This window comes from Sapajus apella, unplaced genomic scaffold, assembly GCF_009761245.1.
Source record: "Sapajus apella isolate SASKATOON/1434 unplaced genomic scaffold, GSC_monkey_1.0 scaffold39, whole genome shotgun sequence".
In the NCBI taxonomy this organism is placed as follows: Eukaryota; Metazoa; Chordata; class Mammalia; order Primates; family Cebidae; genus Sapajus; species Sapajus apella.
The window spans coordinates 2,142,543-2,167,100 of NW_022436979.1; the positions used below are offsets into that span (position 1 = coordinate 2,142,543).

Here is a 24,558-nt window from a genome sequence, read left to right on the forward strand (position 1 = left end):
ATGGTATGGACCCACTTTTACTATGCTTTTACCAAGCTGACTCATTAATCTACGAAGACAAATTAGAGAATTGTTGTATTAGCAAGAGGGTTCCAACACATCTTCCACTCTTCTGGTTAGCCACAAAATTAATATGTAAATGCTTGCCTTTAAGGAAGTCAATTTTAGCTCATCAGTCTCTAGATTAGAAACTTGAATAATGCTAATCAAAATATCTGAGCTTTCCCAGTGTTTAGTCTTCCTAATTTGCTGTGTTGGGCCAATTTAGCAAGATTCTGTCTCAATAGTACAAGGGTTACCTTTGACCCTTTGCCATGATTCTTCTATTTTCATACATTGTATTATGTGACAAGAATTTCTGCAAACTTGCTATTTCATAACATCTCTCAAAATAAATGAATGAAAATCAAAGACTCCAACTAATCAAGGCCCAGGTGTTTCAGATTTGAAAAAATGAAAATGACCATCAATCTAGTAATATAAATAGGCAAACAGCAGGTGATCCAAAGCATGGAACACCGCAACCTACAAATGATCCCTCCACCGATTTGACTGCCCCTGGAAACATTACAGAAAGGTGCTCCCCAAGAGGAGGAGGAGAGCAAACTTACCCACAAGGCCATTTCCTAGCATCTAAAGACCTAGTCCTAAAAGAAAGAAATACTTCTGTTGCAAAGAAAAATGCCTTTGAGTTGCTTTTTCATAGCTATTGGAAATACTAAAAACTTACTGAGTATATCCAAAAAAAAGCAAAAAAAATGAAAAGCAGCAGCTTTTATCACCCATAAATGTGTAATTGAATAGTCTCACTAACAATCAAATCGGCTATAAAAATGAAAAGGAGGAGAGAAACAATGATCACATAGTTGGGCTGGAAGAGGCTTCTCTTTGACTCTGAAAACAAAAGATGGGACAGCCCAATTTCTGCCTGAACTTTTGAAGCATTTCCAGGATAGAGGCTTCACAGAAGGTCTGAGAACGTTTTAAAGTAATTTTAATTAGTTTTTGATGTTATCTTGAGTAGAAAATAAAAGAGCTTTTTTTGATAAGTCCTTGAACTGATGAAGTGTCTGTCTCTAAGAATTCTGCAATGTCCATTGAAGGCTTGGTGAGGCGATGCACATTTTCCTGATCTTGTCAAAAATTTCACAAAAGTAATTATTCAGAAGTGAGAATAAAAATATGTTTTGAGGTTCTTATAGGTTTCATTTCTGATAACTTCACCATGTTATTTCAGTCTATTAAGGCAGACATGTGACAAATGCCTTTATTCATCATTGGTTTTGTTAAGTTGGTACTTTCTTTTTATATTAAAAGTTTTATCTTGGGAGAAACTTTTTGTGAAAAGAAATGCCATTCCCAAATCTCCAACTTTGAGGCCCACAGAAATATGCTAAAGCCTGATGAGTTTCCCATTTGTTTAAAATGGAAACCTTTATGACCTTCCTCTAAAGTCATAAAATCAGAAAATTCAGTTTTAAAATAAAAATTTCTGTACTTAAACATTAATGTTATCAGGAATTATCAACTGATAATTTTCAGATCATAAGCTATTAGAATTATTATTCCAGGAATAGATTGTAACTTTCCATATTTACTCATTGGAGTATTATTATTATTATAGTATTATTATTCCAGAAATAGGTTGCAGCTTTCCTTATTACTAAGTAAATAAGGAAAGTTACAACCTAGTTCTGGAATAATAACTAATTCCCCAGTTATGGCCCTTGGGAAAAGCGTAGAAAAACAACAATCCCAAGAAGGAAAAAGGAAAGGTCACAGGAGTCCAACCCACACAGAAAAAGGAAATGGAGAGATCTAACCTTCTACCCCAAAAACGGGGTGTTAATCAGTCATTTAAATACTTTGTAAAAGTGTAAACAATCTTTATAATTTAGAAAAAAGTAGATAAGTATTTCATATCTATTTTTACCACCTATATGAAAAAGATTTTCACTCCCATTAACTAATAAACAAATACATATATTTTGAGACGGAGTCTCACACTGTCGCCCAGGCTGTAGTGCAGTGGCACAATCTCGGCTCACTGCAACCTCTACCTCCCCAGTTCAAGTGATTCTCCTGCCTCAGCCTCCTGAGTCATTGTGATTACAGGTGACTGCCACCATGCCTGGCTAAATTTTTTTGTATTTTTTATACAGAAGGGGTTTCACCATGTTGTCCAGGCTGGTCTCAAACTCCTGACCTTGTGATTCACCTGCCTCAGCCTCCCAAAGCACTGGGGTTACAGGTGTGAGCCACCGTGCCTAGCCTATATTTTTAATGTTATTTCAACATTTCTAAACACAAAACTTTAATCACTTAATTGTTTTTCAAATAGATACATATGTTATTATGTATAGAATACCATTACAACTTTTTTATGCAAGTTAGGCTTTTTCAGCAAGTAATTAAAAGAATAAGTAATCACATATAAAAATAAATGCATATATATATGTGTGTGTGTGTGTGTGTGTGTCTGTATATATATATATAAAGAAAAAGCATTATATAAAAAGAAAACACCAAAGAGATAACAAATATCAACTTGAGAAAAGAAAAAGAAAAATTTTTAAATTTGATAGAATTTATAGGACCTACATGTGCCTTTTTGCTCTTGGGCCCACTAAAATCTTTCTTTGACTTAATAGTTTGAGTCACGATGACTTTTGAAGAGACCATTTCTAATGAATTCCCATAAAATCGTTGGAAAACATGATACTTCTGCAGAGATTTAAGAGCACGAGGATCTCTAGATTTTTCTGAAAAAAAAAGAAAAAAAAAGACTTAAAATGTAACATTACTGTAGTTTTTCAATAGCATTCTCATCAATTCTTCAGATTATCCCATATCCAGTAGTTAAATTAGTGGAAAGTAATTTAATCTTATTATGCTTCCTAAAGAGAGAATGTAAAATCAGATTATCTGTGGATAATAATTCTTTCTCTTATTTAAAAGGTGGAAGTGACAAAACTTACTTTAATGGTCTACCCCCTAAATCAAGTATCAGAGTGCAATGAAAAAAGGACAGATTCCAGGCATTACCTATGTCCTCTGCCCTGTGAATTAGTTTAAGAAGAAAGTAGAGGCAGAGTCAAGAAGACAAACTTCTAAATTATTCTGACTTCTTGCATCACTGCCTAGAAAAAATCCTTACTCCAGACCATAGCCACAGAGCCAGAGCCCAGAGCACGGCAGCTAAACTGATAAAATCTAATAAGAAGTCCCAATAAACGGCAGGTGTAGTGGCTCACACCTAATCCCAGCACTTTGGGAGGTGGGTGGATCTTCTGAGATCAGGAGTTCAAGCCAGCCTGACCAACATGGTGAAGCCCCATCTCTACTAAAAATACAAAATTAGCTAGTTATGATGGTGCACACCTGTAATCCCAGCTACTTGGGAGGCTGAGGCAGAAGAATCACTTGAACCTGGGGGGCAGAGGCTGCAGTGAGCCGAGATCGCACCACTGCACTCTAGCCAGGGCGACAGAGTGAAACTCCATCTCAAAAAAAAAAAAAAAAAAAAAAAAAAAAAAAGGAAGTCCCAATAATAGTCAAGGTATGTCTTACTCCCTTACCTCCATAAAAAACTATAACACTCATGGAAATGCAATAACTAAGATGATTAATTTTTCTATGTCTGTAACTATATACATCAAACCACTCGGAAGCATGTTAACGGTTCATCGAAAGCATGCCCCCACACGTTGGTCATTATTTACATACCAGGCTAATAAGTACTTCATATGAGCATACTTGCTATGCCTACTCCTAGATTATTCTCAGAGTAAGTCTTTTCAACTCTAATTGGGGCGGGGGGTGGAAAGAACAGGGATACAGAAAGCTGAGATGAAGACTAGACCCCTAAGTCAGTCTCTGGCGATCCACTGTTAGTGGTTTCATGGGCCTCCTTTTGTAGTTTCAGCCACCCTGACCATGAAGGCGGAGAGAATGCTGGTGCTCATTACATGCAGTGAATCGGATGGTGTGTAAACAGGTAAAACTGCTTGAAAGACTATGATCTCAATATATCTGACTCCAAGGAATACATACATTGCTTAAACTACAAACCATCTTTCCCTAAAACAACTTCTAGCACTTTCTCCTAAACACCTACATATCTACATACGTATGACTGTCGGTAAAGAAAAAGAGAAGTTATCATTACGGTCTTTCCCAATGCACATCTAAATATCTCGTAGACTATATTCAAAAATTTTAATTTGTGTCTCATGATATGATAATTTTCCACTATAAAGTAAAAGGTAGAGAGTCAAGTAGATTTAAGTTTATTTCACCCGTCACAGAGCTCACCATCAAACTGACTTTTGGTCCTGTCATAATCATCACTCAGGGGTTTATGAGAATGCCAGTGGACAAGCTCATCAAATTCCCTTTGTTTAACCAGTGAGGTAACAATGGGATCATCACTGTGAGACAAAAAAAGGGCATATTTTAAATTGCACACTTCCAAATATAACACAGCACACATTTTATTTTATGATATTTTTTTAAAATCATAGCTACCCTTCTTTCTACAATATCATGTGGGTGATAGAATCTAAAGAGCAGTTTATTAGAGGTTTAATAAATCAAAATCTACTCCTTGTCTCTAACAGTCCCATCGGTATCAACTAATATTCATTAACTAATTCATTAATTTAAAATACGCAGCTGTAGTGATTTACTCTAAGATTAAAAGCTATATAGATTTTTACATAGTAATGGCCAAAGGGCACTGAAAGTTTTGATTTTTAATTCATTGTGTATTACAGACACATGCTACATGTCATGTACTCCAGTCTTCTGCATTTCAAATAAGCTTTGTTGAATAACTCCCGCATTCCATACAAGTATTTATTAAGGCACACTTGTGGGCCTCATACCTCTTTAGAAAAGGCAAATCTTTCAAAATATCTCCAGCAAATTGATCAACCAGAGAAGATGACATTGGAATAAAACCCAAATTTGGCACCATTTCACTGGAGCTGTCTGTAAACAAAAAATGGAGACAAGGACAAATGTAAAGCTTTCAGACAGGAATATTATGTATTATTTTCTAAAATTTCACATTAAAAACATTTTACCTTAATCTTATTTATATGTATCAAGTTAAGCCCTTCTTAGAAAGCTATTTCCCACAGTAAAAGATTTTGGCATACAGCAGAGTATAAAGAATTAGACAGTATTTTGGAATATATGTGGATATGTATGGGGGATGTGTAGGTGGGGGGATGGGTGGATGTATGAATAGGTAAGTAGATAGATCATAGATGGATAAATCAGATAGGAGGAAGGGAGGAAGGAAGAAAGGAAGGAAGGGAGGGAGGGAAGGAGGGAGGGAGAAGGGAAAAATACTTATGCCTTTTATTTTCAAGTGTGAGTTCCTTTTATTATTTCTTATTACAAGCAAAGAGTTTGAGGATGGAAACCTCAGAGATTATATATCTATATCTATATACATGTACATATACACACAGAGAGAGACTTTCATAAAAATGAAATAAAAAAGAAGTAGGGAAAAATACAGATGGTAGTGAAATTATTTGATACCATTACAGTATTCTCTTGGATCCTCCTTGATTTTATACACACACACACACACACACACACACGAGATAGATAGATGATAGACAGATAGATAGATAAATAGATAGATAGATAATAGATAGATAGATAGATGATAGGTAGATAGATAATAGATAGATGACAGATGATTGATAGATAATAAATGATAGATAGGTGATTAATGGAGAATAATAGGTGATAGATAATTGATAAAATATAGGTAGATAGATGATAGATAGATAGATAGATAGATGATTAATAGATAGGGAATAGAAAGATGATAAATAGATGACTGATAGATTGAAGATAGGTACATAGATGATAGATACATATGATGATCCATATATACACACACCACACACACACATACACACACACACATTAATGAAAATGAAATAAAGAAGCAGGGAAAAATACAGATGATAGTGAAATTATTTGATTCCATTGCAATATTCTCTTTGATCCTCCTTGATTTTAGACACACACACACACACACACACACACACACACGCACATCAGAAAGATAGATAGATAGATAAATGGATCGATAATGGATGATTAATAGAAGATAGGTAGGTAGATGACAGATGATTGATAGATAATAGATAATTAATAGGGAATATATGATAGATAGATGATAGATAGATAGATAGATAGATAGATAGATAGATAGATAGATAGAGGTAGATAGATGACAGATAGATGATAGATACATACATACATACATATGGTGTACATGATGATGATAATGGAGGAATGGATGACTTTCTATGGAACGTCTGGCCCATGATTCCAGGTAAAACACCATTGCTCTGCCTGAGCTCCTGGCGCTCCCTCTGCCTGTGTTTGTCCGGATCCTTTTTGATTTAAGCCCCTGCAACTTGCTGCCTAAAAGAGCCAGAGAGCCCACGTGGTCCTCCCTAAATTTTTCAGCCCCCAGGATTCCTCTTCTATTGTTTTGAGCTTAGCCATAATTATATGAAAAGATGTTTGGTGTCTCTTATCCAGCATTTCAGATGTTTTACACAAAGAGATTTTTCTGTTGACCTATACTGCCATATTACTGGAAACGGAAGTCACATATATCTGGCTGTGTTTCATAATTGAAACAATATTAATTATAAGCAAAATGTAAACCTTTATTATTATAGCATACCACTCCAAGGAGATAAAATAAAGGTAACTTATTTTTATTGTTAAAATCAAGTGTCAGAAAATTATTTATTCTTGCAGCACTGAATTAGTGGTGTTTACTAAACATTTTCAGAGGAATGGTGCTTTCATTTCAGATTAAATTAGAAGTTTATTACCTTTGATTGGTGATAGTGTCTTTTGAAGAAAACAAAATTTTGTTGTTCTCAGAGGAAATGGCTGTCCAACCTCAAAGTCTCTGACCACCTTTGATATGGTATTCCAGAGATATTCATAATCTTTCATAATGGTATCTCCCAAATTCAAATGTAGGCCTACATAACAATTAAAAACACTAAATATTAGAAGCCATTCACACCCACACAAAGAATCATTAGCCACATTTTGAGTAAATTCATGGAATTCTGAAATACTTTCTACACGGTGAAATTTTTAGTGAGTTCCACATTGGACATAAATGAAAATAGTCACTAGTGTTGACAAAGAGATACAGACTGTAATGTTTATCCTGTTTTCGTTTTAATAACTAAGTATTAAAATTGTAACTATATTAACTAAAAAAACAAATCAGCCTGTAATCCCAGCACTTTGGGAGGCTGAGGTGGGCAGATCACGAGGTCAAGTGATCAAGACCATGCTGGCCAACATGGTGAAACCCTGTCTCTACTAAAAATACAAAAATTAGCCAGGCATGGTGGCACACGCCTGTGGTCCCCACTACTTGGGAGGCTAAGCAGAAAAATCGCTTGAACCCAGGAGGTGGAGGCTGCAGTGAGCCGAAATTGCACCACTGCACTCCAGCCTGGTGACAGGGCAAGGCTCCATCTCAAAACAAAACAAAACAAAATCATGAACATTTAACTACTCTTTAAGGTAATAAAAACGTCATGCCACACATAACTTTACAGCCAACAAAACTGAATAAAAACTTTAATTTTTGAGATATGAGAAAAATTTGTAAAGGATTGTTAAGTTTACATGCAGCCAATTTATTATGGTGATTACAATATGAAGGAACCACATCACAGTGGTCAAAACTTCAATAATGTTCAATCAGTTAGAGTTCTGTCCAAATATGTTTTTGTTTTGTTTTGTTTTGTTTAACTATTAGGAAACATCAGAAACCTTATCTTAAGAAAAGATATTAAGGAAAGAAAAACAAATTATATATAAAATATATAAATCAGCCTTATCTTTTGGAAAAAAATTAAATTTCCTAAATATCTTAATGGCAGTGAAATGATTAAATTAATTAAATTTTATGAATATTATGTATGCATTTAAATGAAAAATTCAACTTTTGATATTAATTGAAAATGCTGAACGTGCAAACATACATTTTCTCCAGAAATACTTTTAATGTAATATTAACTGAAGAAATATTTTAAAATACAGCATTCCCTCTGATTGCAACTAAAAAATTACATACATATATGAACAAAGATGAAAAATGAATATAATTGCTATGTTATATGTTGAAAATATAGAAAAATTATTTTGCAGTTTTAAATTCCTTATAAGGCTTGTCTGTGGATGAAAATACAATTATTATAATATACTGAGATGGTACCTTTTATATTTTCATTTTCATAGTAAAAAGCAATATTCTTCAACAAAAGCTCATCACTTAAGTCAGAAAGGTGAATTAAGTTCAGATTCCAGAATTCAAAAATATGTATATTTCTTAAGACAAAATATTCACACCACTTTTTCTGAAAATTGAAAAGAAAACCAAGTTATTGGCAATTTTCATATTAATAAACTATAGAGTTCATATGCTTCTGAACTGAAAGACGGTGCACAGCACGGTTCCAATTCTTACTAATGAAAGCACATTCAGGCTGAGAAATGGTGAATACTTTATACCTTAAGGAATTAAAGCATAAAATAAAATAAAAACTGATCCAAAAAATGTGTTCCATATAGTGCTTTATCCTGAATCAGGGAAATCTACACTTGACTCTCAAAATAGTATTTTTCTCACAGTTACCCACAGATAGAATCCTAAGGTTACAAAAATATTCCTGCTTTGAAATGTGCTTCTGTTCTTTATTTAGATTTTAATATGCTCAGATTTAACTTTCAGGTCAAAAGAGCATTTTTTTAAAATAATGTGTTTGAGTGTTCAGGGACCTAGAAGATGCTGAATCCTTCAAACTCTAAGATTTCCATCCACCTACCTGGTTGATCTCCATCTTCAAGGTTGAGAGTAAACCTCATGGAAAGATCCCTTCTATGATTTGCTTAGTTGCTTTCTCCAGAGGCCTCAAAAATACTTTTATAGTGAAAATATTAGGGGCTATCTGAAATTACACTTCAAGCTACTGGGTGTTACCAAAAATGAGGCGTGGAATATGGGAAAGGCAAGACAGGTGGCTGACTACGGGCTAATCAGCTGTTGCTCCATAGGGCACATATTTGGAAGCTGGACAGAGGGAAGTCAGATCTCAACTTGATCATTCATTAGCTGTGCTCATGGACCCTGAGGCTGAGGCCAAGTTTTTCCTTTGCAAAATGAGGGCATAAGAGGATCGTTGCATGTCTAATTAAAGACGGATGTTTCCTATTCGCTAAAAGTACAACCTAGACCTTAATTAGTCTCTTAATTATGATCCATAGTGAGCTCCGCGTCATTAAAACTGATGTATTTTCAGTCCTCTGCCTATTACAATCCCCTATGGCAGCTGATACTATGAATCACAGCCACCTTTTGAATTGCCCAGTTCCTTTGACCTTCGGGACAACCCATTCTCCTTGATTTTATTCCTATTTATCTACGTGATTCCTTCTCAGTGTCTTTTGCGTGGCTCAACACATAGTTAAGTGTTTAATATTGGAATATTTGAACTCCCTGTCCTCAGCTGTCTTACCATATCTCTCTTCCAGAATAATTTCATCTCTTAGCATAGCATCAATTAACATCCATAGGGTAACAATTCCTAAGCTTTTATCTCTAGCCCATTCGATCCTTCCAAGTCCAAACCATTGTTTCAAATTGTTTACTAGATATCTCCATATGGACATTTCATTGGCACTTTAAACTCGATATTTCCAGAAAAGAAACTCACAGTCCTTCCCCACTAATGTGCCCTTCATCCAATGGCAGCATCCCCAAAAGGCTCAAGCTAGGGATCTGGGAGCTATTTGACTCCTTCCTTTCCCACATTCCCCACACTCAGTCACTAAATCTGTCATTCTTCACCTTAAATAGCTCTCAGAATCGCCCACTGCTATTCATCTCTATTTACCCCTCGCTGATCCCTAACACCATCCACACGTACATGACTGAGGTAATAGTCACCTAATTTCCACGAATCCCCCCTGTTCTGCCCCAGCAGTGCACACTCTGCACTGCAAGTCAAGGAAAGTTTTTTCCAATGCAAGTGCCGCTCATCCATTTGAAACCATCCAGTGGATCCTCATTGTGCCTTTCTCAAGCTCTATCTCCATTCTCTTCACAGGGCATACAGAATCCTATTGGACTTGTCTCTTACCCACCTCTTCAGCTTCATCACTTTCCCGAATTTTTCCTACCCCTACTATGATAGACATATCTCAGTCCCTTGGTGACGCCATCCTCAGGATAATCACACATGCTGACTGATGCCCTGGAATCCGGCTTCATCCTCTCTCCATCCTGCTAACTCCCTCCCTTTCTTCAGGACTTGGGTCTCTTCATTCCTTTAGAAGAACCACTGTTTTCAGACTATGTTGGATCTTTTTATTATCAGATTATAAAGCATCCTATGGTTACTTCTTCATAATTACTTTTAAAATTTAATATCTGTCTTCTCTGGAAAATATAGCTCTCTGAAGGGGTTAGAGTGGGAAGGGCAAATATGTCTTTATTTTCCTTATTCTGTCCCAGTGATAAGCACAATGCACTAAATGTCTATGGCCTGGCTTCCTAGTTGATTGGTTATAAAATACTTTCCTTGAACATTTAACTACATGTATCATGATCCTTAAAAAAGTTCATGCCAATTGATTCATCAATCCCATTTCTAGCTCTCAAGCCAAAATCAATAACCCCAAATTAAAGGAAAAGGCTTATACACAAAGAGAATAACAGCATCTCTAATACATCAAAGTCTTCTTAATATTTCATAATAGAGAGATGGGTAAGTAAACCATGATACTAAAAGATAACTAGTAGCCATTAAAAGTGATACTAACTAATATTGTAAAAGAAAATAGAAAAACATGAAAAGAAAATTATATGTGTGTATATAGAGTTCCAATATAAGAAACAATAAAACATCAGAAAAACATATGCATGTAAAATATAGAGAATACACCAAAATGTTAATAGTTAGCTGCAATGATTTAAGTGGTAGTCCTATGGGGAAGTTTTTCTTTTGTTTTTGCTTCTGTTTTCCTAAAGTCTCCAAATTGTCTCTAAATATTCTTTATAACAGAAAGTAATAAACTATTACATTGATTTCTTTAGTTTCTCTTAAGAGCAGACCACAGTGATCTGCTCTTAAGAGAAAGAGCAGATATCGTTGTGTTATCAACTATAGTTGATAACACAAAAACCTGATCTTGGCAGAGATTTAACGACAGATAAATAGAGAGGCTTTTTCCTTAGGTTAGATATATATCATGCTATGTGTTAGTTCTCCTAAACATAGATGCTGAAATTAGAAAGTGATTGATGTAGGCCATTAAACTAAAAGTAGTCCCACATAAGTGAATTTTAAAAGTTATTGTGGTTTTTATCTACCAAACATTCAAAATACAAAAATAGTAAACTAATCAAGAGTACATTTACCATTTTTAATAAAGGCTTCGTGTCCTCCGCCCAGTGGGAAGTGATGAATCTAGCACAAGCTCTTTGAGAAAGAGGCAGATGGAGTAGAAGAACCACAGTGAGACAATGCAGTTTACACAAATCTTCCATCTCCTGCAGGGTTAAGCCATTACTTTTCACCTGAATAAAATAAAGAAGGTAAGCCAGAGAACAGCAGGATGTGACACTGCATAATAAGCATATAGGACCACAGGAGCTGGCAGCCACCTTTGCTGCACAGAAATCAGGAATTATTACTTTTTTCTTTTTCTTTTATTATTTTTTTCTTTTTTTGTTTCACTCTTTCATCCAGGCTGGAGTGCAGTGGCACAATCTCAGCTCACTGCAACCTCTGACCCCCAGTTTTAAGCAATGCACCTGCCTCAGCCTCCTGAGTAGGTAGGATTACAGGTACTCACCACCAGGCCCAGCTAACTTTTGTATTTATAGTAGAGACAGGGTTTCACCATGTTGGCCAGGCTGGTCTCGAACCCCCGAACTCAGGTAATCCACCCGTCTCGGCTTTCCAAAGTGTTAGGATTACAGGCGTGAGCCACCGCGCCCAGCCGAATTATTACATTTTTCATTCTACATTTTGTAAAGACTTTCCTTTTCTTTATAACATAAACTCTACTGCATTTATACAGATGTGAGATAAGTGGAGCAGCAGCTGCCAGCTTAACAGTAGTTAAAATAAGACAATTTTCAGGATTTTTAGTTAAGCCAAACTCTACATGAGCTGATCAAGCAACTAACGAAGTCATAATTTCACAGGACTCTGCATGGATGGAGCCATATATTAAATGCTCTATTCCATCCAAGGCATCATATTTTTAGGATAATATTGAAATTACCAGGTCGAGGACACCAGGATGGTAACAGATCTGAAAAACCTGCCCCATGAGAACAAGGGTAAAGAAGTGGGCACATCTGACACTGTGGGACAAGAACGTGATAGCTACCGTCAAACATTTACAGAGCTGTCAAAGAAGCAAGTGTAGGATTTCATCAAGGCACCTCCAGAAGGCCAAATAGAGTCTAATCATTAGAAGTCCCAGAGAGACAGATTTGACTTAGCATCACTTTTGTGAGAATGATTTATAATAGCACATCTAGTCATGAAGAAATGTTTCACTAAAAATATATTCAACCAGATATTGGAAAAACAATTATAAGGATGCTAGGTAAAAGATAATGAGCCCTGAACATTTCTGAAATGTTCAGAACTTCATTTCTCTTTAACAGAAATCTTTAGCCAGAATCCCCCAGGAGATCATATACAGAATAGTATGTGTATACATGTGTGTCTGAGTGTGTAAGAGTGTGTGTGTGTGTATGCACATGCCCACCCATAAGCACATATATGTAGAGACCACTGTGTATTTGGGGAAGGAATCCAGACTGGCCAACAGATTCTTAATGGACTTTATTAGCCATAAAGAGGGTTAAAAATGTTAGTATCTTTCTGGCTAGGATGACGCCAAGACACTACAGTAGGAATGTTCTTTCAAAAGACAGTTGGTGGCTGGGCGCGGTGGCTCACACCTATAATCCTAGCACTTTGGGAGGCCAAGGTGGGTGGATCACCTGAGGTAAGGAGTTCAAGACTAGCCTCATCAACATGGTGAAACCCATATCTACTAAAAATAGAAAAAATTAACCAGGCATGGTGGTGTGCACCTGTTACCACCACACTACCCAGGGGGCTGAGGCAGGAGAATCACTTGAACCCAAGAGGCGGAGGTTGCAGTGAGCCGAGATTGTGCCACTGCACTCCAGTTTGAGCAACAGGAGTTAGACTCCCTCTCAAAAAAGAAAAAACCAGACAGTTGGCAGTGTGAAATTTGCCCAACACAGACCAGAGCTCCATCCACATTGCTATTTAATAGCTCTGGTTTGAAAAACGTTACCTGGACTATTTCAACTTCAGTGTTCTCATATGTGAAATATCTCACAAGGCTGTTGTGAGGATTTCATGGCACAACGCAAATAAAAAGCCCAAAACAAAGTCGCATAGTAGGCTTCCACCAAGTACTAATATCCTGTCTTGTTTCATTTTCCTTTCGATGATTTAGACTCAATATATACTAAGGGAAACATCCACATAGTAAAATGTTAAATCATTGAATGGCACAATAAGTGTTTCCTGATAAACATAAATTTCAATTTTAGTTTTTGAAGTGTATATAAATAAGAGAAAAACATGAAGTACCAATTAGAGGAAATGAAAGATACAAATCAATAAAACTTCCTAGGTGGAGAGCAATAGTATTTCCCAGTAAAGTTATAACAAACACACCTGTTGGGTCTGTTTTCTGACAAGAGGAGGAATTTGTTTCCTTTTTTTAAAAATTGTTGTACTTTAATTTCTGGGGTACATGTGCAGATCTTGCAGGATTGTTACATAGGTATACACATGCCATGGTGGTTTGCTGTCTCCATCACCTCGACACCTACATCAGGCATTTCTCCCAATAGTATTCCTCCCCAACTTCCCCAGGCCCCACTGTACCTTCCCTAGCCTCCAGCCCCCAACACACCCCAGTGTGTGACATTCCTCTCCCTGTGCCCATGTGTTCTCATGGTTCAACACCCTCCTAAGAGTAAGAACATGCAGTGTTTGGTTTTCTAGTCTTGTGTCAGTTTGCTGAGAATGGTGGTTTCCAGATTCATCCATATCCCTGCAAAGACATGAACTCATCCTTTTTTATGGCTGCATAGTATTCCATGGTGTGTATGTGCCACATTTTCCTTTTCCAGTCTATCATCAATGGGCATTTGGGTTGGTTCCAGGTCTTTGCTATTGTAAACAGTGCCACAATAAACACAGGTGTGCATGTGTCTTTATAACAGAACGATTCATAGTCCTTTGGGTATATACCCAGTAATGGGATTGCTGGGTCAAATGGAATTTCTATTTCTAGATCCTTGAGGAATCGCCACACTGTCTTCCACAATGGTTGAACTAATTTACACTCCAAATGGCAGTGTAAAAATGTTCCTATTTCTCCACATCCTCTCTAGCATCTGATGTATCCACATTTTTTAACGATTGCCATTCTAACTGGCGTAAGATGGTATCTCAATGTGGTTTTGATTTGCATTACCGTAATGACCAGTGCTAATGAGCATTTTTTCATGTTTATTGGCCTCATACAGATCCTCTTTTGAAAAGTGTCTGTTCATATCTTTCACCCACTATTGGATGGGTTTGTTTGCTTTTTTCTTGTAAATCTGCTTTAGTTCTTTGTAGATTCTGGATATTAGCCCTTTGTCAGATGGTTAGATTACAAATTTTTTTCCCATTCTGTTGGTTGCCAGTTCACTCTGATGATTGTTTCTTTTGCTGTGCAGAAATTCTTAAGTTTAATTAGATTCCATATGTCTATTTTGGCTTTTGTTGCCATTGCCTTTGGTGCTTTAGTCATGAAGTCCTTGCCTATGCCTATGTCCTGAATGGTTTGCTTAGGCTTTCTTCTAGGATTTTTATGGTGTTAGGTCTTATGTTTAAATCTTTAATCCATCTGAAGTTAATTTTGCTGTAAGGTGTAAGGAAGGGATCCAGTTTCAGCTTTATGCACATAGCTAGTCAGTTTTCCCAAAAACATTTATTCAACAGGGAATCCTTCCCTCATTGCTTGTTTTTGTCAGGTTTGTCAAAGATTAGATGGTTGTGGATGTGTGGCATTACTTCCGAGGCCTCTATTCTGTTCCATTGGTCTATATCTCTGTTTTGGTACCAGTACCATGCTGTTCTTAATACTGTAGCCTTGTGTGTATAGTTTGAAGTCAGGTAGTGTGATGCCGCTAGCTTTGTTCTTTTTGCTTAGGATTGTCTTGGCTATGCATGCTCTCTTTTGGTTCTATAAGAAGTTTAAGGTGTTTTTTTCCAGTTCTGTGAAGAAGGTCAATGGTACCTGGATGGGGATAGCGTTGAATCTATAAATTACTTTGGGAACTATAGCCATTTTCACAACATTGATTCTTCAAAACCAGGAGCATGGAATGTTTTTCCATCTGTTTGTGTCCTCTCTTATTTCCTTGAACAGTGGTGTGTAGTTCTCCTTGAAGAGTCCTTCACATCCTTTTTTAGTTGTATTCCTAGGTATTTTATTCTCTTTATAGCACTTGTGAGTGGGAGTTTGCTCATAATTTGGCTCTTTGTCTGTTATTGGTTTGTAGGAATGCTTGTGATTTCTGTACATTGATTTTGTATCCCGAGACTTCGCTGAAGTTGCTTATCATCTTAAGGAGCTTTTGGGCTGAGACGATGGGGTCTTCTAAATATACAATCATGTTGTCTGCAAATAGATACAATTTGACTTCCTCTTTTCCTAATTGAATACCTTTTATTTTTTTTTTCTTGCCTGATTGCTCTGGCTAGAACTTCCAATACTATATTGAATAGGAGTGGTGAGAGAGAGAATCCTTGTCTAGTGCCAGTTTCCAAAGGGAATTCTTCCAGCTTTTGCCCATTCAATATGCTATTGGCTGTGAGTTTGTCAGTATGATATTGGCTGTGAGTTTGAGATACATTCCATTGAAACCTAGTTTATTGAGAATTTTTAGCATGAAGGGCTGTTGAATTTTGTTGAAGGCCTTCTCTGCATCTATTGAGATAATCATGTGGTTTTTGTCTTTGATTCTGTTCTATGTGATGGATTACATTTATAGATTTGCATATGTTGATCCAGCCTTGCATCTACGGGATGAAGCCTACTTGATTGTGATGGATAAGCTTTTTCATGTGATGTTGCATTCGGTTTGCCAGTATTTTGTTGAAGATTTTTGCGTCGATGTTCATTATGGATGTTGGCCTGAAGTTTTCTTTTTTAGTTGTGTCTCTGCCAGGTTTCGGTATCGGATGATGTTGGTTTCATAAAACGAGTTAGGAAGGATTCCCTTTTTTGTTGTTGTTTGGAAGAGTTTCAGAAGGAATGTTACCAGCTCCTTTTTGTACATCTGGTAGAATTTGGCTGTAAACCCATCTGGATCTGGACTTCTTTTGGTTGGTAGGCTATTAATTGCTGCCTCAATTTCAGCTCTTGTTATTGGTCTATTCAGGGTTTCACTTCTTCCTGGTTTAGGCTTGGGAGGGTGTAAGTGTCCACTGTTGAATTGATGGTGATATCCCCTTTATCATTTTTTATTGCATCTATTCGATTCTTCTCTCTTTTCTTTTGTATTAATCTGGCTAGCACTCTGTCTATTTTCTTGATCTTTTCAAAAAACCAGCTCATGAATTTACTGATTTTCGAAGGGTTTTTGTGTCTCTATCTCCTTCAGTTCTGCTCTGATCTTAGTTATTTCTTGTCTTCTGCTAGCTTTTGAGTTTTTTGATCTTGCTCCTCTAGCTCTTTCAATTTGGATGATAGGATGTCAACTTTTAGATCTTCCCTCACTGCTTTTGTGGGCATTTATTGCTACAAATTTTCCTCTAGACGCTGCTTTAAATATGTCCCAGAGATTCTGGTATGTTGTGTTTTCGTTCTCATTGTTTTCAAGTTATCTTTATTTGTGCCTTCGTTTCACTGTTTAACCACTCGTCATTCAGGAGCAAGTTGTGCATTTCCATGTAGTTGAGTGGTTTTGGATGAGTTTCTTCATCTTGAGTTACAATTTGATTGCACTGTGGTCTGAGAGGCTATTTGTTGTGATTTCCATTTTTCTTTTTGCATTTGCTGAGGAGTGATTTACTACCAATTATGTGGTCAATTTTAGAGTAAGTGTGATGTGGTGCTGAGAAGAATGCATATTCTGTAGCTTTGGGGTAGAGAACTCTGTAGATATATACTAGGTCTGCTTGTTCCAGTTCTGCATTCAAGTCCTGGATATCCTTGTTGATTTTCTGTCTTGTTGATCTGTCTAATGTTGACAGTGGAGTGCTAAAGTCTCTCACTATTATTGTGCAGAAATCTAAGTCTCTTTGTAGGTCATTAAGAACTTGCTTTATGTATCTGGATGCTCCTGAGATTTGGTGCATATATATTTAGGATAGTTAGCTCTTTTTGTTGGATTGATCCTTTTACCATTATGTAATGCCATTCTTTGTCTCTTTTGATCTTTGTTGGTTAAAAGTCTATTTTATCAGAGACTAAGATTGCAACCCCTGCTTTTTTTTTTTTCCTCTCCATTTGCTTGGTAAATCTTCTTCTATTCCTTTATTTTGAGTCTATGTGTGTCTTTGCATTTAGGATGGGTCTCCTGAATACAGTATACTGATGGGTCTTGACTTTTTATCCAGTTTTCCAGTCTGTGTCTTTTGATCAGGGCATTTAGGCCATTTACATTTAACGTTACTACTGTTATGTGTGAATTTGATCCTGCCATTTTGTTACTGGCTGATTGTTTTGCCGATTAGTTGACACAGTTCCATCATTGCGTCATTGGTCTTTACCATTTGGTATGTTTTTGCAGTGGCTGGTACTGTTTGTTCCTTTCCATGGTTAGTGTTTCCTTCAGAAGCTCTTGTAAGGCAGGTCTGGTAGTGACAAAATCTCCCAGCAATTGCTTGTCCATAAAGGATTTTATTTTTCCTTTGCTTATGAAGCTTAGTTTGGCTGGAAATGAGATTCTGGGTTGAAAGTTCTCTTCTTTAAGGATGTTGAATATTGGCCCCCATTCTCTTCTGGCTTGTAGGGTTTCTGCCAAGAGATACACTGTGAGTCTAATGGGCTTTCCTTTGTGGGTGACCCAAACTTTCTCTCTGGCTGCCCTTAGCATTTTTTCCTACATTTCAACCCTGGTGAATCTGATGATTATGTGCCTTGGGGTTGCTCTTCTTGAGGAATATCTTTGTGGTGTTCTCTGCATTTCTTGGATTTGAATGTTGATCTGCCTCACTAAGTTGGGGAAGTTCTCCTGGGTAGTAACCTGAAGAGTGTTTTCCAGCTTGGATTCATTCTCCCATCATGTTCAGGTATACCGATCAAGCAGAGATTAGGTCTTTTCACATAATCCCATATATCTTGGAGGCTTTGCTCATTTCTTTTCACTCTTTTTTTCTCTGATCTTGCCTTCTCATTTTATTTCATTGAGCTGATCTTCAATCTCTGATATCCGCTTGATCAGTTCGGCTATTGAGACTTGTATATGCTTTGCGAAGTTCTCATGCTGTATTTTTCAGCTCCATCAAGTCATTTATGTTCTTCTCTAAGCTGGTTATTCTAGTTAGCATTTTGTCTAATCTTTTTTCAAGGTTTTTAGTTTATTTGCATTGGGTTAGAACATGTTCCTTTAGTTCAGAGAAGTTTGTTATTACCCACCTTCTGAAATCTGCTTCTGTCAATTCGTCAAACTCATTCTCCATCCTGTTTTGTTCCTTTGGTGGTGAGGAGTTGTGATCCCTTGGAGGAGAAGCATTCTGGTCTTTGATGATTTCATACTTTTGGGGCTTGTTTCTTCCCATCTTCATGGATTTATCTACCTTTGATCTTTCAAGTTGGTGATTTCTGATGGGTTCTCTAAGTGGATGTCCTTTTTGTTTATGTTGAAGCTATTTCTTTTTGTTTTTTATCTTTCCTTCTAACAGTCAGGCCCCTCTGCTGTAGGACTGCTGGAGGTCCACTCTAGATCTTGCTTGCCTGGGAATCACCCGTGGGGATTGCAGATCAGCAAGTATTGCTGCCTGATCTTTCCTCTGGTAGCTTTGTCATGGAAGGGTACCTGCCAGGTGACAGCCAGAGCTCTCCTGTATAAGATGTCTTTTTGGTCATACAGGGGTCAGGGAGCCGCTTGAGGAGGCAGTCTGTCCCTTGTCTGCCTGCAGAGGCGCTGCTGGGCTGTCATAAACTCAGTCCAGCTGCTATGTAAGCTTCCTCTGGCTCTTGTTTACACAGGTAGGTTTAGGCCCCCTCAGCAATGGCGGATGCCCTTCCACCCACCAGGATCAATCATCCCAGGTTGAGGTCAAACTGATGTGCTGGCTGCAAAACTCTCAAGTGAGAGGGCTTCAATTTGTTGGTCTTTTGGGGGGTGGGACCTACCAAGCCATGTCATCTGTGTCCCTGCTTTCAGCTCCCCCTCTTTCTGGGGAGTGGGTAGCTCCACCCTGCCAGGTGCTCTTGTTGCTAGTCAACATGATCACCCAGATCTGTGCTGACAACCCGCAGCGTCTGCTGTAGCTGCCGCTCAGATCTGTGTTGGTAACTCGTGGCGCTTTTCAGCCTGATGGGGATTTCCTGGTCTGTGGGTTGCAGAAAGCATGGGAGAAGTGCAGTATCTGAACCAGAGTGCCAGTGGAGGGGGATGTCCCTGATGCTCTGGTGAGTTGCACTTCCCAGGTGAGGCAGGGCCCCTCCCTGCCACAGTTTGCCCTCCTTGGGCTACACCCACTGTCTAACCAGTCCCATTGAAATGAACCTGGTACCTCGGATGGAGATGTGGAGATCACGTGCCTTCTGCGTCTTTCTTGCTTGGAGCTGCACTCTGGAGCTGTTCTTATTTGGTCATCTTGGTGGAATCCCCTGAGATTTCTCTTTTCTAAAAAGCGATGGTACATTCTCAAAGACAATGAGCATGAAGTAACACAAAAGACACGCCGAATGTCAGAGCCTTCTGGCCAGATTTGTGTAAGCAGAGATATAGTCTCATGTGCCTGTCAAAGAAAAACATTGGAACGTGTCATCTATTTAGAAAAATATTTTTATTCATAAGTGATCTTATCAGTGGGCACAACTAGGCTTAATAGATATGTGACAAAATAATCTGTAAAACAGATCCCATGACACACGTTTAAAAATCTACACATGTGCCCCTGAACTTAAAGTTAAAAAAAAAAAGGAATGAGAAGATTTTTCTGAGATGAAAGGAAACCTGTGTACATAGAATGAAAGAGCTCACTGTATACCAAGAGAATAAATGAAATTACATCCTCATACCATATAAAAAAAAGCAACTCAAAATGGATTAAAGACTTAAATATAAGACCTGAAACTGTAAAATAACTAGAAGAAAACATAGCAGGAAAGCTCCACAACACTGGTCTGAGCAATGATTGTTTTGGATACCACCGCAAAAACACAGGCAACAAAAGCAAAAATAGCCAAATGGGATGGCATCAAACTAAACATCTCCTGCACAGCAAAAGAAGCACAGACCATCCACAGAATTTGCAAACCACAGATTTATTCTTTTTTTTTTTTTTTTTAATTCTGAGACAGGGTCTCACTCTCTCACGCAGACTGGAGTGCAGTGGCCAAATCTCAGCTCACCACAACCTCTGTCTCCCAGGCTCAAGTGATTCTCCTGCCTCAGCCTCCACAGTAGCTGGGATTACAGGTACCTGCCACTATCGCCCAGCTATTTTTTGTATTTTTAGTAGAGATGGGAGTTCACCATGTTGGCCAGGTTTGTCTTGAACTCCTGACCTCAAATGGTCCTCCCACCTAGACCTCCCAAAGTGCTGCAATTACAGGCATGAGCCACTGTGCCTAGCCAAACCATACCTTTAATAAGGAGTTGAGATCTAAAGTATAGAAACAACTCAAACTCAATAGTAAGAAAACAAATAATCCAATTTAAAAATAGACAAGGGACTTGGACAGACATTACTAAAAACACACAACCAACCAACCAAATGGCCAATAGGTACATAAAAAAAATATGCTCAGCATTACTAATTAGACTAATCAATTAGGCAAATGCAAATTAAAACCACAATGAGATGTCACCTCATATCTGTCAGAATGGCTTTTATCAAAAAGATGAAAGATGACAGTGTCAGAGAGGAAGCAGAGAAAAGAGAACTCTAATACATTGTTGGTAGGAATTTAAATTAGTACAGCCATTATGGAAAATGGTATGAAGCTTCCTCAAAAAACTAAAATTAGAGCTACCATATCACCCAGTAATCCCTTGTCTGGATATGTGTACAAAGGAACTGAAATTAGTATGGCTAAAGCAAACTAAATATGGCTTGAGAAGGACTTCACTCTTCTATATTTGAGTCCTTGTGGATGAACTGCAATGTAACTTAACATGTAGACAAGATTGAAAACCTAGTTTAGGAGTATGTTTCTGTAACAATCACTGAGTCTTGGCCAATCCCAGCAGCCATGTTTCAATCACTCATACACTGCTGAGCATTTAAATAAGGCAAATGCAGAGTTGTAATCAATCCAGCTCTTCTGTGCCTCACTCCTGATTCCTGTACATCAATTTACTTTTTTTGCCTACAAGTTTGTTCTAACCACATGGCACCCCTGGAGTCTCTCTGAATCTGCTTTGATTCTGGGGGCCACCCAATTTGTGAATCGTTCATTGCTCAATTAAACTCCTTTAAATTTAATTTGGCTGAAGTTTCTCTTTTAACAGTATATTGAAGGGATATCTGCAGTCCCATGTTCATTGACACACAGTTCACAATAGCCAAGACTCAAATCAATCTAAGTGTTTTTCAACACATGAACGGACAGTGAAAATGAGATATGTATACACAATGGAATACTATTGAGCATTTAAAACGGGGGGGGAATCCCGTCATTTTCAACAACATGGATGAACCTGCAGGACATTATGCTAGGTAAATAAGCCAAGACAAAGAGACACCAAACCATCTCACTTCCATGTAGAATCTAATAAAGTTGAACTCATAGAGAAGAGAAACTCTTCTTTTCAGGGGGTGAGGGGAAAAATGAAGAGTTGCTAATCAAAGGCTACAAAGTTTTGAGATCTATTGTACAGCAGGATGACTACAACCAATAATAATGTATTAAATATTTCAAAAGAAGAGCATAAATTTCAAATATCTCACCATAAAAAATGATAGGTAAGCAAGGTGATGGATATGTTAATTAGCTTCATGTAATCATGTCACATTGTATACATATATCAAAACAAAACATTGTATTTCACAAATATATACAGTCATGATGTGTCAATCAAAAACAATAATTTTTTTAATTTAAAATTTAAAAAAGAAGAGAAACTATTTAAAAGACAGGAACTACTTAAGAGGACAATTTTCTTTTTCTTTTTTTTTTTTTTTTTTTTTTTTTTTTTATGAGCTGTAGTCTTGATCTGTCACCCAGGCTGGAGTGCAGTGGCATGATTTCGGCTCACTGCTACCTCCAACTCCCAGGTTCAAGCGATTCTCCTGCCTCAGCCTCCTGAGTAGCTGGGATTACAGGCATGTGCCACCACACCCAGCTAATTTTTGTATTTTTAGTAGAGATGGGGTTTCACCATGTTGGCCAAGATGGTCTCAATCTCTTGACCACATGATCCACCTGCATTAGCCTCCCAAAGTGCTGGGATTACAGGAATGAGCCACCGCACCTGGCCAAGGGGACAATTTTCTGAAAACAGCTTTGGGAAAGAAGGAAGTTTTTTTAAAAAAAGGAAGAAGTATCCTTCGGCAATTAAGTGGTGAAAGGATAAAGGAAGAATTTGTGGAATCTGCCAGTTAGAAGAAAAGCAGATAATTTGAGGACTCAAAACCACTCACCCACTACCAAAAGAAGTAAATGAACAAACTAACAAAAACCCTGGTAACATGCCTGGACTCTGCCGGGCTAGCAGAAAAAGATAACATCACATTAAATTAATTTAATTAGATTGGATTAAATTGAATTAAAATATCTTGTAACAAACCTCAATATCATTATAATGAAAGGAAAGAGAGTTATTGCAAAAAGTATTAGCAGAAAAAAAATTCCCCACAAATTGAGTGAAAATCTCATCATTACCTCCAAAAGTAGTAATAATAATAGCAACCGTAAAGCAGAAGAAATCCCTAAATCTACACTCTAAATATGGATATGCTCAAACAAGCATTCAATCATACGAAAAAATGATCTTTATTCAGCAGCTGATAAACCAGAAACAGAATTGGAAAGAAAGACAATAAATAATTAATTAAGAGAAATAATCTTAGAAAAATGCAAAGCTTACCAGAAATAAAGAATAAGTTACAAGATGCCCAAAAAAGAATAATATAAATAAAATTTAATGAAGAAAGGTAAGAAAACAACCAAATGACATAAAATAAAAAACAAAAAAAATGTTTAAAAAATAGCGGAAATGAAAGAAAAATATTTGTATCATCACAAATCTTACCAACAACAAAACTGGGCCAAGCACAGTGGCTCACACCTCTAATCCCAGCACTTTGGGAGGCTGAGGCCAAGAGTTCAAGACTAGACTGGGCAACGTGACAAAACCTCATTTCTAATAAAAGTACACAAATTAGCCAAGTGTGATGGTGCAGGCCTGTAGCTCCAGCTCCTTGGGAGGCTGAGGTGGAAGAATTGCTTGAACCAGGGAAGTGGGAAGGTTGCTGAGATCACACCACTGAACTCCAGCTTGAGCAACAGAGCAAGACATAATAGTAATAATAAAAATTTAATAATAATACGATTAATATTTTTTAAATAATCCAAGAAAAACCACTATATGCAATAGATGAGTGATAGAGGGTACTGAAAAAAATTGAAACCTCAGAAACCAAATAGTGAAAGGCAAAATAAGAAAACAGAGGATTAAGATTATTCTTTTAATAAAAAAGGTACAACACAAAGGTAATTGCCATCACAGAACACGTAAAACTCCAAATTTTAAAATTGTTTAAATAAAATAACAAAGAATACACAGATCATCATTAAAGAAACTTAACAAACACCATAATACAAATACCTGTAACATATAGAATCAAGACCAAACATATCAGTCATAACAATAAATGCGAGACTTAACTCACCTCTAAAGGGAAAAATAATTTCAATTTGGACCACATTCTGTATACAAGACACACAGCTAAAACAACGTGATTCAGAAAGACTAAAAATAAAGGAATGGGCATAATTCTGCTAGGTAAATGGAAACTAAAAGAGAGCAGAGGTTAGCATCCTGATATGGGGCTAAGCAGCATTCAAGCTCAAAAGTACTACATGTGAAAAAGAAAAGCAGTCTTTTATTCCAAAAGCCATAATCCATAATGAAAAGTTATCCCTTATAAAAAATTATGCAACATATAGCACAGCAACCAACTTTGTGAAACAAAAATGACCAAAGACAAAAGGAGCTATATAGTGAATCACACGTATAAT

At 37.2% G+C, this 24,558-nt stretch overlaps 1 protein-coding gene across 3 annotated transcripts in view; it reads right to left on the bottom strand.

Moving 5' to 3' along the window:
• The window catches only part of LOC116565149 (probable ATP-dependent RNA helicase DDX60), a 102,976-nt gene that overhangs the window by 61,694 nt on the left and 16,724 nt on the right, over nucleotides 1–24,558 (bottom strand). For 2 of the 3 annotated variants that reach the window (XM_032298612.1, XM_032298611.1), the window contains exons 7-13: nucleotides 19,881–20,108; nucleotides 11,495–11,653; nucleotides 8,291–8,432; nucleotides 6,879–7,034; nucleotides 4,887–4,992; nucleotides 4,315–4,430; nucleotides 2,602–2,762 (exon numbers count right to left, since the gene is read on the bottom strand). In XM_032298612.1, the coding sequence (XP_032154503.1) occupies nucleotides 2,602–2,762; nucleotides 4,315–4,430; nucleotides 4,887–4,992; nucleotides 6,879–7,034; nucleotides 8,291–8,432; nucleotides 11,495–11,653; nucleotides 19,881–20,108 (1,068 nt within the window). Of the gene's footprint in view, nucleotides 1–2,601; nucleotides 2,763–4,314; nucleotides 4,431–4,886; nucleotides 4,993–6,878; nucleotides 7,035–8,290; nucleotides 8,433–11,494; nucleotides 11,654–19,880; nucleotides 20,109–24,558 lie in introns of those variants that run through there. The other variant, XM_032298613.1, reaches the window with a different exon arrangement.